The sequence below is a fragment of the Penicillium manginii genome (genome assembly GCF_028828005.1).
Source record: "Penicillium manginii strain IBT 31320 chromosome Unknown utg000001l:1.0-3466041.0:1.0-3467806.0, whole genome shotgun sequence".
NCBI lineage: Eukaryota > Fungi > Ascomycota > Eurotiomycetes > Eurotiales > Aspergillaceae > Penicillium > Penicillium manginii.
Genome location: NW_026643102.1, coordinates 1,156,018 through 1,175,149, shown reverse-complemented (window position 1 = coordinate 1,175,149; position 19,132 = coordinate 1,156,018). Strand labels below are relative to the sequence as shown.

The 19,132-nt window shown below is 49.7% G+C and overlaps 7 protein-coding genes across 7 annotated transcripts; 3 read left to right on the top strand and 4 right to left on the bottom strand.

Moving 5' to 3' along the window:
- Positions 1-338: 338 nt before the first annotated feature.
- Positions 339-2,075, top strand: N7533_000454 (glutamyl-tRNA(Gln) amidotransferase subunit HER2; the record flags this gene model as incomplete). The annotated part of the gene is made up of 4 exons (XM_057097104.1): positions 339-516; positions 555-879; positions 941-1,116; positions 1,348-2,075. 4 exons carry the CDS (start codon positions 339-341, stop codon positions 2,073-2,075), a joined length of 1,407 nt encoding a protein of 468 aa, XP_056965597.1.
- A 292-nt stretch (positions 2,076-2,367) lies between these two features.
- N7533_000453 (SPRY domain-containing protein) lies at positions 2,368-4,290 on the bottom strand (the record flags this gene model as incomplete). Its single annotated transcript, XM_057097103.1, has 1 exon — positions 2,368-4,290. The coding sequence occupies one exon, from the start codon at positions 4,288-4,290 to the stop codon at positions 2,368-2,370; it is 1,923 nt and encodes a 640-aa protein (XP_056965596.1).
- Positions 4,291-4,714: 424 nt separating this feature from the next.
- On the top strand, positions 4,715-6,328 carry N7533_000452 (snoRNA-binding rRNA-processing protein ENP1; the record flags this gene model as incomplete). Its single annotated transcript, XM_057097102.1, has 3 exons — positions 4,715-5,092; positions 5,154-5,407; positions 5,470-6,328. The coding sequence occupies 3 exons, from the start codon at positions 4,715-4,717 to the stop codon at positions 6,326-6,328; spliced, it is 1,491 nt and encodes a 496-aa protein (XP_056965595.1).
- A 1,101-nt stretch (positions 6,329-7,429) lies between these two features.
- N7533_000451 (putative histone h1.3.) lies at positions 7,430-8,179 on the bottom strand (the record flags this gene model as incomplete). The annotated part of the gene is made up of 2 exons (XM_057097101.1): positions 7,430-7,645; positions 7,964-8,179. The coding sequence occupies 2 exons, from the start codon at positions 8,177-8,179 to the stop codon at positions 7,430-7,432; spliced, it is 432 nt and encodes a 143-aa protein (XP_056965594.1).
- Positions 8,180-9,822: 1,643 nt separating this feature from the next.
- On the bottom strand, positions 9,823-11,484 carry N7533_000450 (WD40 repeat domain-containing protein; the record flags this gene model as incomplete). Its single annotated transcript, XM_057097100.1, has 1 exon — positions 9,823-11,484. The coding sequence occupies one exon, from the start codon at positions 11,482-11,484 to the stop codon at positions 9,823-9,825; it is 1,662 nt and encodes a 553-aa protein (XP_056965593.1).
- Positions 11,485-11,728: 244 nt separating this feature from the next.
- On the bottom strand, positions 11,729-13,081 carry N7533_000449 (uncharacterized protein; the record flags this gene model as incomplete). The annotated part of the gene is made up of 1 exon (XM_057097099.1): positions 11,729-13,081. One exon carries the CDS (start codon positions 13,079-13,081, stop codon positions 11,729-11,731), a length of 1,353 nt encoding a protein of 450 aa, XP_056965592.1.
- A 4,673-nt stretch (positions 13,082-17,754) lies between these two features.
- Positions 17,755-19,124, top strand: hacA (transcription factor HAC1; the record flags this gene model as incomplete). Its single annotated transcript, XM_057097098.1, has 2 exons — positions 17,755-17,970; positions 18,045-19,124. 2 exons carry the CDS (start codon positions 17,755-17,757, stop codon positions 19,122-19,124), a joined length of 1,296 nt encoding a protein of 431 aa, XP_056965591.1.
- Between the last annotated feature and the right edge of the window lie 8 nt (positions 19,125-19,132).

Below are 19,132 nucleotides of genomic sequence, written 5' to 3'. Positions count from 1 at the left end.
TAACTTGCATGATACCAGTATAATAGTAGTTTGGAATAACTATGTTGTAGATATACTAGTACCAGGAGTTTGCGGGGGTCATATAATTGGAATTGAGCAACTTTTGTGGGCAGGAATATCAATGATCAGATTTAAGTGACCTTTCTAAACTCCAATAATATCTTTCATTCTCATAAACAAGTCTATATCCCCTCAATTCCCATGTTTACACTGATATCTACTATCTACTAGTAACCAATTACTGATGTATACAACCAGCTCGCACGGACCACCGGCGATCTTCAATTCCGCCGCAACGCCGCATTTCCTCTTCTCTCCTCTTCACACTTCCAGCCTAAATGTCCCTACTACGCGAAGCAGAAAGATGCCTCGCTAACCAACATGCGCATAATCTGAATGCATTCATCACCCCACTGTCACGCTCTGGACAGTGGCTGGACCGCGTGAAGGAAGCAGACCAGCGCAGCGAGAAAGGTACCGCGCCGGACCGCATGATCCAAATCAACTCTTCCCCAAGTGTTGCCATAAGCTAACTAAGGGTTCAACCGTGACAGGAACTCCCAAATCTGCAGTCGACGGCCGCTTGATCTCGATCAAGGACAATATCTGTACGCGCCAACTACCGACGACATGCGGCTCGGGCATTCTCGATAAATTCACCAGCCCGTTCAATGCGACGGTGGTGGAGCAATTGGAAGGGGCTGGAGCTGTGATTGCTGGAAAGACCAATCTGGATGAATTCGGAATGGGGTCACACTCAGTCCATTCGCGATTTGGACCTGTGAAAAATATCCGGCGAGACTCCGCGGGACATGAGATCTCGGCTGGTGGGAGCTCTGGCGGGAGTGCAGTGGCCGTTGCTGCAGAGCAATGCTATGCGTGAGTTGTTTTATACCTTGGAATTGTCAGAATGGCTGCTGATACGGTTCGTCTCGCGCAGTGCACTTGGAACAGACACCGGCGGCTCGGTCAGATTGCCCGCTGCATACACAGGGACAGTGGGCTTCAAGCCATCATACGGACTGATCTCGCGATGGGGCGTCGTGGCATACGCAAATTCACTAGACACGGTTGGGATCTTGGGAACAAACACTTCCAGCGTTCGAGACATCTTCGGTATGATTGCATCCTTTCCACGACATGTCAAAACCAGACCAGCTAACAAACGTATCCAACAGCAATCCTCAACCACCACGACCCCCGCGACCCAACAAGTCTCTCCAAATCCTCACGCTCACGCATTCTCTCCCAACTCCAAACCTCCCCCCTCTCTACACGCCTGATATCCAAGCCCCTCCGAATCGGCGTCCCACTCGAATATAACATCTCCGAACTAACCCCCCTCAGTCCGAACCTCCTGGCTCTTATCTCTCGCCCATCTGCAAAAACAAGGACACACCATCCACCCGGTCTCATTACCAACAACTAAGCACGCCCTATCCGCATACTACGTCCTCGCACCAGCAGAAGCCTCTTCAAACCTCGCAAAATACGACGGCGTTCGCTACGGCACGCGCGGCGACGGACCCGACGGTAACGGCCAGCCAGAGGGCGTTCTCTACTCCAATACGCGCGGAACTGGATTCGGGGCGGAGGTTCAGCGCCGCATTCTTCTCGGCACGTTCAGTTTAAGCGCAGACTCGATGGATAATTACTTTATTCAGGCGCAGCGGGTGCGGAGGCTTGTTCAGCGGGATTTCAATGCTGTGTTCTCGGCTCAACATCCTCTGTTCGATGCGCGGGGTCGCTCCGACGAGGCTGCCGCTGAAGCTGAGGTTGATGTCATTGTCTGTCCTACTGCGCCTTCGTCTCCGCCGCGGGCGTCGGATTTATCTAGCGGGTCTAAGTCGCCTTTGGATGCTTATGTTAATGATGTGTTTACCGTGCCGGCTAGCTTGGCAGGTCTCCCCGCTATTTCTGTGCCTGTGACGGTGGCAGAGCCTGGACGGGACTCTGGTGTTGATGCGGGTACTGATGGACTGGCTGGTATTCAGGTTGTGGGCCAGTATGGTGATGATGAGCTGGTGATGAGTGTTGGGGAGTTGCTTGCTGGCAGTCGACTTAGTGAGCAATAATTGTGGAATACTGCGGATGACAGAAGGCCACAGTGGACTGGCGGTGCTTGATATACTTGTATTACTATAATGATACCATATTGTACAATTTTTATCCAAATTGGATATTTTGATCTAAAGAAGGCTAAGATTCACTGGTGTCCAGATTTGAATGCTTCAAGCTCATGGCCATGTAGTAATTATTCCAATATCTCAATTCGATGGTATCATATCTTGGAATATACGACTATAAACCCCAAACGCCTCGCCTAGTCAATTAGACTCGTAGTTTAAAAAAATATTTCTCCTCATCTCATGTCATCTCGACATCGGAATCCTGTTTAGCAACGGGAATCTCCACGGCAGAAGTCGGCGTTCTAACAGCCTCATTGCTCACCCCATTTCCATTTCCATTTCCATTTCCATTTCCATTTCCATTTCCAACAGGAGTCGCAGAGACATCAGCAATCGCAGTCGGTGTAGCCTGATTACTATTCGCCGCGGAATCAGAAGCAGCTGCAGCACCAGGCACCGAGCCCGACTCCGGCGCAAGAATCGCAGAATCAAGCGCTGCCCCAACACCACCTTGCAGAACCTCCGAGCCACCAACAGCGCCAGAGGCAGTTCCATCCGGCGTATTGTTATTGCCAATGACATCCCCATCCACGCCGCCCCATGTAAACATAGCCTCGAGCTCGTCCACAATATCAGCAACGACATCTTCAGCAATTTGATCATTGAATCGGTCGCCGATGGGAAGAATGGGTTCGCCTGTCTCGGTCTTCTCAGGCGGTCCCACCCACCACGGCCCTTCGAATCGACACTCAACTGCACCGCCGCCATAGCAGCTGACAGCAGGGTAATAGCCGATCATACCGTCGTCTGCATTTTCGCGCTCGCCGATGCCAAGGTTATTCGTACCGTTCGCGAGACGACTAGCCGGCGGAAGAAAAGCATAAAGATCCTTAAACGGCGATCCCATCTTAACGCCATTTTTGAAGATCGTGATGCTGGACCCCGGGAGTGTACGCAGCGAGGCATCTTCGCTGTTCAGCGGAGAGGGATGGCCAAAGGTGGGCGTTTCTTTCAAGTTGAATGCGTAGTCGCGGAGATGTTTGGTTGAAAAGACGTTTGACTGCTGCCAGCAGAAGTCAGACTTCCAGTGGAAAGGAATGCGGTCTCGGATTATATTGGCCGCAGATCCGGTCTGCGGCGAAGGTAGAGCGGGATCGGGATCTGGATCGGTGCCGTCTCCGACTCCATCCACGGCGGGATCATATGTTCCCTCGACGATCTTTTTGTGTAGCGCTAGTGGGGGCAGTGTGATGAGCATGCCGATTACGTCGCCTTCATTGATGGCCTCGCCTTTTGGGAAGAAAAATTCGCAGCGCATTCGATTCACTACTTCGCCGTTGACGTCGCGGATTCCGTACCCGTAGCAGTCGACTCCGACATTGACGTCGAGATCTGCTTCGCGTCGCGCGAATCCTAGCCGGACGTGGCCGCGAGACGAAGATGCTGGACCGCCGGGTCGGGCGGCGTTTTGTGGATCGTTGACAACGCCGCTTATCACCCGCGCCTCGTAGTAGTATGTTCCCTCTCGCGCGCAAACATTTGCGCGCGCCGTATGCCACGCGTCACTAGTTGTTACCGCCGTCGCGTCTTGGGAGAAGGATATGGCGGCTGGGGAGTCCTCGAAACTAAATCGAGCGTGGTAGGGGCGGACGTCTGTTTGGCGATATTTGATATGGGGGAAGCCTGGGTCGGCGATGGCGTAGGAATAACGGAAGCCGTTCTTATTCGTGAGCTTATCGACGACTTCGTAAAAGTCCCAGCTTTGACCAAGCACAGCGGAGGACTTTTTGGTGACGTAGCTGAGTTGGCGTGGTTGTGGCGGGTATCTGTCTGAAGAGCGCGGCTCGGCGAGTAAGAGGGGACGGAGGATAGATAGATTGGAGCTGGAGATGGCGAGGCTGGCTGCAGCGGCGCGTTTCTTGGGTGGTGGTGCGCTTTCAGTATCTAGGCCTTTTGCTTCTCGTTTCTTGCGACTGTCGCGCTTATTCCGCTTTGCTCGCGCATCGCCTTGTACCGAGGCATTGCTTCCTGGAGCGGGAGAGGAGCGCGAGTTCAGATCGGATAGTGCGCCGTTGAGAAGGGGGCCATTGCTGGGCGGTATAATGGGGGAGTTTATATTGGATGAAGGCGCAGATGAACCCGGAGCTTGAGCGGAGGCCATGGCGGAGACTACCGCTGGTATAGTTGAAGGGGGAGCTTCCTTGCCTGAGCTATCCTTAACCTATAAGTGTCAGATTTTGGTGATGATGGTCGAAGACCAAAGTCGACGAGACCAGCAAGACTGACCGGATTGGATTAGATGTCGTCTCTCTTTCCGTTCAACGCGAGGAGAGCAAAGCAAAAGAGCTTCTTCTGCCCGAAAAACAGGCCCCTCACCGCCCGTGGAAAGGCAGAAAAGTGACCGACAGGCGGTGAGTCTAATCTAGGAAAGCGGTCGTGATAGCAAAGAAAAAAATTACTGATTAGACCCACGTGACCGAGAAATTTACCCACAAGCAATCAAGCAACGCATTGCAAACCGCCATACAAGCTCGACGCTTTCATTTATTTCCCCCAGATTCCTCCAGTCGACGGAATTCTGCAATATGCCCAAGGCCACCAGCTCGCGCGCCGCCGCGGCCCGCCGCCACAACCCTTTGGCGGAAGATATTACGTCCGCGGGGCAAGTCCGGACCCAGTCTAACAAGAAGGGCAAGAGTCGATCGCAGAATGATGAGGAGGAGGGCGAGAATGGACAACGCTTTATCGATGCTAAGATGTCCCGCAAGATCTTGCAGATTGGTCAGGAATTGGCGGACGAGGATGAGGCCGAGACGAAGCGTGCCATGGGTGCGGGCGAGACTATGCCTAACCCTGCCTTTGATTTCGATGCCCGACTTGACGAGCAGGACGAGGCTCTTTCCGATGATGAGAATGTCAATTATGAGAATGATGAGTGGCTTGATGAGGATGTGCAGAACGCTGTAAGGAAGATCACTCATGCAAACGATTTGGATATGCGGCAGACGCTAATGTTTATTGTAGGAGGTTGACCCCAATGATCTCGACTTGTTCAACAAGTTCATGCCAGGCGACCATGAAGACGACCCCATCTTTCACCCCCGAGACCCCAGTGCTGCTGGCGAGACTACCAACCTTGCCGATTTGATTCTGGAGAAGATTGCCGAGCACGAAGCTAGACAGGCCGGAATCGAGACTGGCGGCCCCAAGATCCAAGGTGGTGGTCTGGCTGAGGATGCTGTTCAGATCCCGGCCAAGGCCGTGGAAGTTTACGAGAAGTATGTCACGGAACGAGAGCATATATCCTTCTTTGTGAACATTCTAGCTAACACCCCACTAGGGTCGGCATGATTCTCTCTCGCTACAAGTCCGGACCCCTCCCCAAGCCATTCAAGATTCTCCCCTCCGTGCCAAACTGGCCGACTCTTCTCGATATCACCCACCCCGAGAACTGGACCGGCAACGCCATCTACGCCGGAACCCGCATCTTCATCTCTTCCAAGCCCCACGTGGCGCAAGAGTTCATTTCCACCGTCCTCCTGGAGCGAGTCCGCGAAGAGATCCACGAGACCAAGAAACTGAACGTCCACACCTACAACGCCCTGCGCAAGGCCCTCTACAAGCCCGCCTGTTTCTTCAAGGGTCTGCTCTTCCCCCTCGTCCAGAGCGGCACCTGCTCCCTCCGCGAAGCCCACATCGTCTCCTCCGTCATTGCACGTGTCTCCATTCCCGTCCTGCACTCCGCCGCGGCCCTTCTCCGCATGTGCGACCTGGCCGCCGAACAATCCATGCGCTCCCTGGAAGCCACCGGTGCCGTGAACACCTTCATCCGAGTCTTCCTGGAGAAGAAGTACGCTCTCCCATACAAGGTCATCGACGCCCTGGTCTTCCACTTCATGCGTTTCCGCACCGACAACGACACCAGCATGGGCGATGGTCCCGGCAGCGCCAAGGCCTACAAGCTCCCCGTCCTGTGGCACCAGTCTCTGCTGGTCTTTGCCCAGCGTTACCGCAACGATATCACCGAGGATCAGCGTGAGGCTTTGCTGGATCTGCTTCTGGTCCGCGGACACAAGGATATTGGCCCCGAGGTCCGTCGTGAATTGCTCGCGGGTCGTGGTCGTGGTGTTGTCATGCCTGATCCTGAGGCGCAGAATGCTATCGACGCTGGTGATGATACGATGGATGTGACTATGTAAAGACGCTGACGATGCGGTTTCTTTCCCCAAAACTTTATCTCCCCCTTACCCCTCTCTGCATATACCACCTACGACCTGGTCATGAGCACGTATTGATGGAATGGCGTTCTTGCTTTACTTTTTCTTCTTTCTCTTTCTCTTTGTGCATATAATTCCCCTGGTGTCGGAACTAGTGGAGTCGATAGATCCCACAGCCTCTGTGGACTAAAAGCATTGGACATTTATCTATGTTTCTGTAATTGTCTTTCTAGATTTCCGCTCTGAACAAAGGAGGCTAAGGATACATTCGAGAGGACTATCTGTGAGATATGGCAGCCATCTGTAATTTTGTTTAGATTTGTTTCTGGGTTCCAAATTTACTCAACTATCTCTGGTATCCGAAGATTGTTGTTTTCGCCTTACTTTCTGGTTTCTATTCGACGTAGTAAATGATAGACTAATATAGACGCTCATTGTACATTCAAGTTCTCGATCATCGGAGTTGCGCTTGACTTGGCGTTTCAAGGCTTGAAGCTCATTGCCAATACTTCCACCATCATTTACTGCTTTTGACTCACCGGTTCGATTCAGTCTTCCAAGGTTGACCTGGAGAACCCATTCCCAAATAGCCAGCCAGGTATTTAACTCGTTTCAATTGAAGGTCCAGGCCCCGGCCCAACTACACAATATCCGGAAACTATCTTACGGGGATGTTCACAGAGTTAACGAATGATGGAGCCGTTATTTCTTCACCTACGAAGAACTCAAGTGAGCTACGCTATGCAGGATAATGTACTTCTAGAGGTTCAACTTTCTTATCTCCGTTCTGGATTGAATGTTGGTTAAGCCTCGACGGCTAAAGAATGAACAAATAAAAGAAAAAGCAATAAAGTGAAAAGATTTCCAGAGAGATATCGGTAGAAAAAGGAAATGACCTTGAAAAATCGCAACGGTCAAAGGCAGACCAGATATGTGGGATTTTAGCCCTGATTGTGAAAAAGAAAGATGAAAAAACAGTTCAATCTCCATAAACTATTCCTCGGCCTGAAGCACCTCTCATGCCAGGCCCTTTCCCATCTGGATTGCGAGTTTTCAATCCGGAGGAGAGAATTGAGTATCCCCTTAGACTTCTTGGTCGAGCGGGTACTGAGCCTCTTTAGGGTGGACAGTACCCGTATTCTCCGCGACTTCAGGGTGCGCGAGACCTGCGCTTTCGAGATTCTGGCCGTTTTCCTCCTTTGCGAAGTGAGCAGCCAGCTTTCGCTTCGCCTTGCCGAAAATGACTTTGGCGGAAGCTTTGGTGTATCCACCGCGCTGGGCGAGAAGGTCGTAATCGGGCTGTGGCGGGTATCAGTGAAGTGTGCCTTTCCGTTGTTCTGGGGTGAAAGTGAAGAATTTTTGGATTGGGAGAGAAAGAGAGGAAAGCTTGAACTGATGTTTGAGAGTTGTGCTGCATGGTTTGCGTGTTCGGGATGCTTGGTTTGGGGCATTGGCATGGAATGGGATGGAGGTTTCAAGGACAAAACGAGTGGTTTTTGGGATGGGGGAGAGGTGTAAGATAGATCGAGATGATTCTCAAGTACTGTGCTCCACAATATTTACGCTTTGGATGCTGGGGGTGGGGATGGGGAGGGATAAATGGAGATGAGGACATACCTTCAATGCTTCACTGCATGACAGCGCGAGAATGAGCACCTTCATATCGGCGTCGCTCAAGTCGAGTCCCTGGGGAAGTAGGGGAGTTGGAGCGATCTTGGATCGCTTTGTAGGACTCTCCATTGAAGAGTCCGCCATTTTGGCAGGGGTGAGGGTAGAATCCTTCTTGGCGCGCTTCCGAGGGGTCTTCTTCGGGGTGTCACCGTTGTCAGCCATCGTGCAGGTGAGAGTAGAAGAGGTCAGGGTAGAGAAGTGGTTGCAGAAAGGAAGAGAAAGAAGAGAAAGAAGAGAAGATAAAATCACAACAAAAGAAATAGCGCGACGTGTTGAAAGTAGCTGAAACCTTTCCGGCAGGAGCGAATGAGTGCGAGGGAAGGTTGAGAATACCCTGCCTAAGTAGGGCAAGAGCGTCCGCCTAATAACCCCCTTTGTCTTGTCAACCTGGAAGTGAATGGGGACTGACATCGATATTGTATCATGGCTGTATTTGAGAGAATAGGCATTCCATAAAGATACTTATACAGTTGATTTAGGTTACCAAATTGACCATGAAAAGAGTTAAATTGGGGATTTGAAGATGATTAATACTTGAAATACTCTACTGCTACATACAACAGAATTAACTGTGAGTCTTTTAAGCGCCAAAATCTTTGTAGTTTCACATTTTCAGTACTTGATGCCTTGAAACCCCCAAGGTAGAGTTGAGGGAGTCCAGTGTATGCACTGACCGCGGTCAAGCGCTTTGCTAAGCGTAGGTCCCCCCCAATTCTCTTCACATTGTCTCTCCAAGATGGACGTTTTCACAAAAGATAACTTCCAGGAACAATACCACTCTGCAGTCTTGTCTTTGCCAAGAAAATTCACGCCTCTGAATACCCATTCAACACTAGACCCACGATTTTGTCTGCGGCAAACTACACCAAGATCCCTGCATGAGAAGCTCCACTTACCACGATAATCGTTCCTACCGTATTTACACGTGCACTAGGACTTGAATATCCAGTGACCGAGCATGTTTCTATCCCAAATCCATGGATTTGACTCTCATCGCTGTGATCCGGGATCTGGTCGTCAAAACAAGTTTTAGGGTTGGCAGTGTCACGGGGTGAGCACGTGCTGTCGCGCCATGCAGTTTATACAACGAGCTCCCAAGAGGCTCTTTTTAATCCGCAAATATTCCATAGCAATACTCAAAGTCGTGTGCTATGAATGAACAGTTTAATTCTCGTTCTTGTTTCTTGGTGGGCCCGCTCTTTGCACGGAAAAAATTGGGAAGGGCGTGGTTTTGGACAACACTCTCGGAATACCCGGGTACAGCAAGCTCTACTGGGTTGAGATCTCGAAATTCCATGGCCACCCTCGCCTTCCACGTCAACTTGGGGAAGAGTAATTGCAGTCTTCGATGCGTGGGTAAGCCATCAAATTCCCGCTTATCAGTTCTCACAGAGGATCGTTAGCGGTTCAGCGAATGCAATCCTCAAATTTTCATACTGATGAGGGCGTCATTGAAAAGCCGAGGTGACTCACAGCCCCATTTTTGCCCTATGGTACAGAATTAAGAATTAGAGATGATATTCTCGATCATGTTATGAGCCGTTTGGTTATTTGGTTATCCCAGACATGCTATACCTTGTCTCTACGCCAAGAGCGCCTCGAATTACGAGTCCGGTTGGAGGCCACTGGCAGATCGAAAGAAATATTTATCCGGTAAGATTGCTCCTTGTTTCCATGCGAATAAAAACTTGAAGGTACCCGTTCGGGCCCTCTTGCAGGCACTTGCAGAAGTTTCACTGCGACATCAACCCGTATCAACCTATCTACCCGAAAACAACCCTTACTGGGCTGCACGGGTTCAATTCTCATCTTGAAAACCAGGCTGGCGGTCGCAATTCCAGGCTGTGTGTTCTCGGTAAAGCATCAGGATACGCCAGTTCTTTGGCCCTGGAAGTCTCAAGGAGTTTTGACACCGCATAGGAATCAAAATTGAAGAAAATCATTCGCCCTGAAGCACATGCAATACATAATCTCGACCCTACGACGGCTCCGTCTTCCCAAACATTCGACAGGGTGTTTGGTCGGTACTCCAGTGGCAGCCAGAGCAAGCACTCATTGTCCCACGTGACGCATTTTCCATCTTCACTCATTCCCAGACCTTCAGAATTAGAAGTTGCTCCATGTTCAATGAAACTTGGACCTTCAGCAAAATGTGAAGACAGATGAATAGTAGTTTCAAGATCTGTATTATCCAAAAAGAAGCTTTTCAAACTTTCAAGGTGGTAAAGCTCGATGATGTGCAGACATTTCCCATTACTGACATCCCAGACTCGCGCCTTTTTATCTTCTGATGATGATGCTAGATGTCTCAGGTCACGCGAGAACATCAATTCATAAACCCTGCCGCCACTCCAGCCATTGATAATTCGAAGACAATTTCCGTTATGAACATCCCATATCTTGATATCATAGGGTTCATAGCTCTCGATAGTGGCAAGAAGTCTGCAATCATGGGAAAAGCAAGGCTCAGACCATGAGTTATGGGTATCAAAATCATTTGGACGCTGTCTGCTGGTGGCGTCCCATACCCGAATGCTTCTATCCTCTGAGGCCGAGGCGAGAAGTTGTGAGTTATGAGAGAAGGCAACCGAATGAACAGAGAGTCGGTGACCTTTGAAGGTCTGAAGAAGCAGCTCGGTGCGAATGTCCCATATATTGATAGCTTCACTTCTTGAGCTTGAGTTTGTGGCAAGTAGCCTAGAATCATGAGAGAACACCAATGATCGTATCCCAGTACTCCAATAACCCATGCGCGTAGTAGTCCAATAATCTATTTCGGGAGTGGCATCTTGGGCAAGAGTGTGGATGCAATCCCAATTGCCAGTGTCCCACAGCTTGATGCTATTATTCGCCAACCCCGATGCTAGAAGCAGAGAATCGGGCGAGAAGGCAACCGCCTCGGTCGGTTTATCTTCCAGAGTTTGAACGCATTTTCCACTGAGAAGATCCCAGATTTTGATAGCTTCGCCATGTGAAGTTGATGCAAGAAGCCCCAAGGTCTGGGATATTGTAACAGCTGAAACTATAGCTCCATTTCCTTTTATAACCCTGGAGCACTTTCTGGTTCGGATATCCCAAAACTTTATATTGCCATTGTCTAACCCACAAACAATGCAATCTGGTTCGTGGAAGGCGACAGAACTCAATTTGCCATCACTCTCCTCGATACTGATGATGCAATTGTTTTTCTCCATATCCCACAAATTGAAAGTAGATCGCAATTTTCCATGAATAGACGTCGATACAGTGATGAGGAGCTTGAAATCGCGAGATATAACCATACCATGTACGATGTCACTGTGTTCAAAAGTAGTCAGACATGCTCCACTTTCGGTGTCCCATATTTTGACGGTACTATCGTGGGATGCTGAAGCAAGGAGCTTGGAATCATGAGAGAAAGATACCGAATATACCGATTCTCGGTGTTCTTCCAATGTTTGCAGGCATGGACTCCATTGATACTCCATATCCGGCTTTTGAAGAATCCACGAGGGCTGTTGGTCTTCATATTGGATCCTCGTCCTGCTATTCACCGGACTGAATATCAGTGCAGATGCATACACTTGAAGTGGCCAACGTCTAATTGGCACTTGATGATATAGCACAAATCGAGAGGCATCTTTCACTCTATCAATCAGATCCGCATTGTGTGTCTCTGGCTGAATATTGGAAGAATTGTATGTTAGCGAGTCCTAATATGTGATCGAGAGCCTATATACATACCTCGATCATGTCCTCGAGCTTGAGGATTGATGTTATCCCCTTCGATACACTTCTCAGTAGGGAAATAGCTTCCAGCCAATTAAGGTAGTTCTTGCGGAAGAACTCATCGACTGTTCCGCCTTCAGCAAAATCATCTGGAAATTCCGCACGAAACTGAGAGCAGGCCTTAAGATGATCGACCCAGTGGATGCACGAGTATCCTACTGCCGCTAGTGGGTCCGAGTTTGGCTGTTCAACTTTCTCTATCATATACCCAGGGCGTATGAGACCATAAATGTCACGTCGCAGCGTTGTGTTGATAGCTTTCAATGACTTGGAGAAAATGTCATGATGAACTTTGGCTGGTCCATAGGGGAAGATTTTGTCGACGGCCTTCTGATGTATGAAGTCTTTCGCAGACTGATGTAACAAGGAAATTGTAGATCCTCGAAGGGTAAGAAAAGAGCCACAGAGACCGATCAGTTGCGATAGATATGAGATATCATCTTCCTCGGAAAATTCGATGTAGCAGCTTAGCTCTTCCAACGTAATAGGCCGATACACTGTGGCAGTGATACTAAGTATATACTTGCAGATTTCAGAGCCAGAATCGTCTTCTATCTGTTCTAGCATCCGTCCGTAGAGTCTGTCTAGACCAGCAGGGAATTGTTTCAACCTTTTCGGAACTTGCAGGTTCGAAAGCCTAGGATTGAGAAGTTCGTCACAGACTAAGGCCACCCACAGAAACGTTCCATGCGCATTCGATAGCAAATGTTGGACAACGGCATCCCGAGTACCTGGAGAGTATCTCTTTCTTTTCGATAATGTCTGAACCCTGAAATTGATGAAATATTCAACGGCCCTGGACACAGAATGTTCGTTGAGCTCAAGCGACAAATTTCCTTTTTTGGATGTGATCTCATGGGTATCGAGAATCTCTTCAATCGATGTCTCGTTGCGACTTGTGACAATCCATTTGCCGTTCGTATTTGAAGATTGAATATGGACGATAAATTCGAGAAGAAGGCTCAGGTCAGTCGTGCATTCATCTAGGGCGTCAACCATGACATGTATTTGAATCTTCTGCAAAGTTGGATCTTCAAGGATTTTGATAAAGATCCTTGAGAGCGTCTCCCAGGAATTTCGACGATCTTCAAAGATTCTTTTATCCTTGTCATATTCCCATCGCAGATGGGAGATAAGATATGGGTGCTGATCGACTAGCATGTATATCAATCCACGAAGAACGCCAGCGGCATTATTCAATTTTTCGTCGGTTGCCTGGCAAAAGAAATAGATGATCGTGTTCTCAGAAGCGACGGTAGAGTTGATCAATTCGTTTATGATCCCACACAAAAGCATGGTTTTGCCTTTTCCGGGGTCACCCTTGATCCAAAGCAGTTGTTCTTTCTCCTCGAATCGCCATCTTTTGAACTCTGCATTTTCAAAGACCCAGTTGTACGCGTCCTCAAGCAAGCCACCTTTGTGTCTCTCGATTCGATCTTTGTCTCGCTGAGGATTTGTCTCGCATAAGGTCTGCAGGCATTCCCGATTCTGTGATACCTCGATCTGATCTGAGAGTACTTTTAGCACGTAATCAAGGCTACAACTTCACCGAGCTTACCAGGCTGGTGGTTGAAGTTCGCAGTGATATTGCCGTTGTTTTGTGTAACCTGAAGCCCTAGGTTGCCGGTACCAAAAGTTGTGGTTTGTTCCTGGGTGGCTGTCTGGTTCTCATCTGTACTGGCTTCGCTATGATGCTGCATTGTTGGAAGCCAGTTGATCTCGGCCGTCTATTTCGGCGGTCTGCTTTTGCTTTCTTCACTTGCAGCTATATAAGCACCCGAGATAGATTTCGAATGAATTCTGCGGCGGCAAGATGAGGTTGCGACAGTGACTGTCGCTCGATCCAAGTATCGCAAAGTTTTCATGCCCAATCGCCCTCAGCTGAGGCTCGCAGATCAGGCAGAGATAGAAAGGCGGGGTACTAACCTAGTCGCCAATGACAGAACACCGTAAGCGCCGTCTAAGGTGACTACTAGCATCAAAACCTGGTTCTTTTGCAAGTTGAATTGTATTTTGTTTCCAAGGTTCTCATGGCGCTTTGCTCTATGCCATTTGCTCGACCTTTCGCTTTCCTTGATATATTGACCATATTTGGCTGTTTCCTATATTGAACAGTGTTTCTTTCAATGGGTATGTGCACAAAAGTACCCTTTTCAACTACATGTTTTGTTCAAACCTAACAAACGAGACATATATGTACCACAGAGCAAACTGAATCGAGTTTTTGCAGCTGCGCCTCCCCCCGCCACCCAAGAAATGATTTCAGACCCAAGCGCTCATATGTGTGATCAATTCTGTACGGATTACTCCGTATTGAACTTCAAGTTGCTTACGATGCAGTCATATTGCTTTTCATCGAGAGGATCACGCAAGGGGTAAGTAACACACCGGAACTCATAACCCAGATTGCGATCCCAGCACACTCTTAAAAATTCATGATTAATCTGCTGATCTGTACGGAGTGTTTACATCCTTTCATTCGCACCTTTCCAAGTTTTCACTCTACACTGTTGGGGTGTAGGCCTCAGGCACCACACCAGGCAGCGACATATCACATTCCGAGCATCACTCTATCTATCGCTCTCCTACTAGTACGGAGTAGATAGCGCATGCATGCACCATTTTCCTAGTTTCTATCCTCTGTCATACATATCGTGTTGACACAGAAAATGGAACTTTCAGAGATGAGCGTCGGTGCGCTATCCAGCCGATATGATCTGAATACTGACTTGATATAAGACTACCCACGTATGCGTAGAGGGCCAGGAAATGAATATAAGAAACGTCGAGCAACTACATCACGAACGGCCCACAGTGCACCGAGTCACACTTAAAATATATTCCAAATTCACGACTTAAATAATTAAGCAACAAAATGATGGATGGGCCATTGGGTTTGAAGCAGAAAAGGAGGCATATCGGAGATTAGATAGTCTTCAGGGGACATCATCCCGCGATTTCTCGGAGAGTGCCAATTTAACGGGCATCCAGCACTCATTCTTTCGGATGTCGGTGGATCCACTCTGCACCAAATTGCTCAAAGTGACGACTCCATACCTTCAGCTGAAGAGTTGAGGGCATTACTTGCGACCGCACTGAAAACATTGTAGGACCACGGTGACGAGTACTGGGGTCAGAAGCTAGACAATTTCATGCTCAGTGAGGGGAAAGTGGTTGTCGTCGATCTCGAACAAATTTTTTTTCGGGAAGAACCATGCCCGTGGGAAGAGAATGTCAACTTCGGCGGCATAGGATCTCTCATGAAGAATTTTCGTCATGCGAAGAACCTTTATCTATCTCACCACTTTTAACTCCACTTCCACTTCCACTTCCACCCCGACGCCCGAGAAAACCTGTACAGATCTGGGAGATCTAGTAGCTCGATAACATGAGAGATTTGTGTGTTCTTGATGCTGGACCACTGCTTACATCCAGTTGCGTTTCACATCCCGGGCCCTCTTCGTAATGTTATTCTATTTATTTCCAATTTATTAGATAAAGACAACGTGAGATTGATTATCTATTAGTATAGACAGTGGCTCATCATTGATCAGCATATCATATGCCAAAACCTAAGTAATAAATACTACAGTGGCGGTTATGCAGAGCATTTAGTAGTAGTGAACGATCCAAATTGCGGGTACTAGTATACAACTCGGATGTACACCACCGTGACTTCAAGTTGCTCACCATTATGAAACTCGAAGCGATCCACACCTATGGATACCCACAGCAGGAACTTGGAGGTAAATGCGAACACTTTCCTGGCCTTTTCAATGAGTCTTTGAGTCCAAGATTCCCACGGGAAGCCTAACGCCGTCGTTATCTATCGGTGATAGTACCTAGGTAGGGTAGGGGCATTTATATTCGAAGTCTAGTATTCTAGAACACGCCATTGTGTCATGGACAAATTGATTTTACCAGTACAGCTTGGATATATTCAATAAAATTACAGGGTTCGCAACTCCAGGGCTGGCTACATGCTTAGTGTAATTGCCGTACAAACTTGAAATCCTTATTTCATGGGTTATGGGGGTACTGCGCTGCGTGCCATATAGGAGAAGGGAATTCAATATGGTGCCATAACTAGTACTTTGTACCTACCGCCCCCTTCCAAGGTTTACTTCGTACGATGTCGTTTAATTAGAATCACATTGTCTCCAGGCTAATTTTTGTGGGGGCACGGATATGAAGTACGAAATATATTACTTGTCTAAGTAATCTCTTCGACCCCATAATTTCCGCGCCCGCGGTGGCGGCACTTCATGAGACTAGTCTAGTCTACATCAATACATGCCCAGGTGTAGACTAGCTACTGCAGGAACCAAGCACACCATACATAATATTGACTCGACTATGGAGTACGCAACTCGACCTCGTCAATCCATCAAACAATCACGAATCACAAAAGTCATTCAAATTTCTCCGGGCCCCACTTTCGCATGCCAACAATGCAATAGTGTAGTGCGGACGACAAAACAAAAGTACCGATCTTCAGGGGAGGAATAGAATACTACATGACGATCAAACATGGCGACATGGTGAAACGTATCGGTTCGTGGGAGTTCAAGTTCACTGTGAACTCGGGAGTTAATTATCTCCGTAATATGTAGACCCGGCCCCCTGTTTCGTTTCTAGAAGCCGCTAATAATGCCACTAATAAACGACTTACTCTAATTAGATACTCCGTCGACTCCGTGCCTGCAGGAGTGAGGACCAGGGGGACGGGGGGTGGAGGGGTGGAGGGGTGCTCCGTACGGAGAACGGAGTATTCTAAGCCTTTCTAGGATGATCCACGGAAGTCGAGAATCTATCTGTGCGACCAGTCAAGGGTCGTAACACGGACACGGACTCCGACGCGGCCCCTGTGGAGTCGGGGTAGCGGCCAATAGTGACAGAATGGTGGTCTGCCTTGGAGGGAGTTTGGGAGAGGGGCCAGGGGATGATGGGATTGATCGAGTCTACGAGTCTGCCGATGAAGTGCGATGGTGCATGTGCATATTCTACTGATGCCTGCAGCATCCAGTGGGGTGAGTGAAGGAGTCAGCTGAAGTGACGTTAGATCGACGGGGGGAATTGGGGATGGATTGGGGGCCTGGACTGAACAACGCAGTTGAGTGCGAGTGAGTTCTCCGCTGGCAGCCGGGCGAGGCAAATGCAGTGTATACAGGGCCAATGGGATGTAAGCCAGGCATTCCAGATTCCAGACTCGACTCCTTAATGTGCAGGAGGGGCGTGTGGCGACGGGAGACATTCTTCCGAGAGATGCGCAACGCAGGCCCGGCCCACTTGGTCTGGGCGGGGGGGGTACGAGTGCGCCATTGCGTGTGAACCACATTCTGTGCTCCGTACGGAGTACGAAGTAGAAAGGAGAGTCAAGTGATGGCAGTGATGGCAGAGTAGGTTGTGAGCATGTGTACGAGTACTCCATACTCCATAGCTAGGAGGCCTTGCAGTAAAGTGCTGGCAAACTGCCATTAGTGCTGATGGTGATCTGCTTGGGGGCCTGGGGCCGGGGCCAAGTGCTATTCATAGCGAGGCTGAGGGCCGAATTGGCTGAAACTGGGGTCCACTTGGCGAATGGGGGATGTTCCAGGGGGTCAAAGGGGGAGACACGACAGGGGGAAGTGAGAGTGGAAGGCGAGAGGACATCAGGAAGTCACGGGACCCGGAGGATGACAAGTGGCCTCTACTTAAACACTGCCGCATCCGCCTTCGTCAACACACAACCACATGAACAATCTGTCCTTTTCTCTCGCTGACTCATATGGGGCCGACCGTGTAGACGTGGCCTGACTCTATCTGATCTGATTTGACTTGATTTGATCGCCCTCGTCCTGTCGGTTCTGATCTTGTCCTCCACACACGGCACCGGCCACCATCACCACCCACATCACCACCACATCACCCACCCTATACGCCATCCACTCTATACATCCACCTACTCTATACACACAAATACACACATTATGACGGACACGATAAACCCGATGGACCTCCCTGGTTCTCCAGCGGACTTCCCCTTGACTGTCTCCCCCGCAGACACCTTCGACGACTCGCCCGAGCCCGAGTGCGAGGGTGATGATGATATCGAAATTAAGGAGGAAGATGATAAGAAGCCCACAAAGAAGAGGAAGTCATGGGGTCAGGAACTCCCGACTCCCAAGACCAACCTCCCCCCCAAGGTATGCTTAACCCTGCTGTCATCCCATCATCACCCCCACCACCACTCACTGACATCCCCAGGAAACGAGCCAAGACAGATGACGAAAAAGAGCAACGCCGCATCGAGCGCGTACTCAGGAATCGCGCCGCGGCCCAAACATCCCGCGAGCGCAAGCGTCTCGAAATGGAGAAGCTAGAGACCGAGAAGATCCGAATGGAAGAACAGAACCAGTTCCTTCTTCAAAGGTTAACTCAGATGGAGGTTGAGAACAGCCGACTGGCCCAACAAGTAGCCCAGCTGTCCGCCGAAGTCCGAGGATCTCGCAGCTCAACACCCATCTCCAACAAAGCCACCTCCCCTCCCCCCGCCATCACCGAATCCCCAACACTCACACCAACCCTCTTCAAACAAGAAGGCGAGGATATCCAAATGGAACGCATCCCCTTCCCAACCCCCGCCACCTCCACTCTCGAATACTCCCCCACCCTCCAACCCTCCACGCTGGCTGAGGCTTCCGACGCGACACAACATCCTGCCGCGATGTTGTGCGACCTGCCGTGTCCGTCGGTAGCCTCGAAGGCAGTGGAGCCGCGCTCCCTCTCTTCGACCTCACTCACGAGCCTCACGATGTTGCAGCTCCTCTTTCTGACGATGACTTCCGCCGCCTATTCCACGGTGACGGCGCCGCTGAGTCTAATCCTTCATTCCCTGAAGACGGGTTCGCCTTTGGCGCTCTCGACGCAACAGATCTCAGTTCTTTCCCCTTTGATTCACTGGTTGATTTCGACTCCGAGCCTGTCGGCTCCCTTGACGTCAGCCTCGTCGACCACCCGGCCGGTCTTTCGGATGAATCTGCTTGCCCGCCTGCTAGCGTGCAGCCCAGCCTTGGCGCGTCCACTTCGAGATGCGACGGGCAGAGCATTGCAGCTAGCGGTTAGCGAGCAGATTTCTTCGAAGACAGCCCGGTTGGCTGATGATGTTAACGCCCCGGAGGGCCGACCGCGGTGGGAGTCGTTGTTGACTATGATCTGGGCTATTGATAGACTGAGTGGTCAGCGACGTGAGAGTAAGAGTTCCGGACGGCGACGACGCAATGGACATGGAAAGGTACGGACACGGAGTTCTTGGCGTTCTCTTGAGCCTTTATCGAGAGTGGGCAAGCAATTGGGTTAAATGTATAC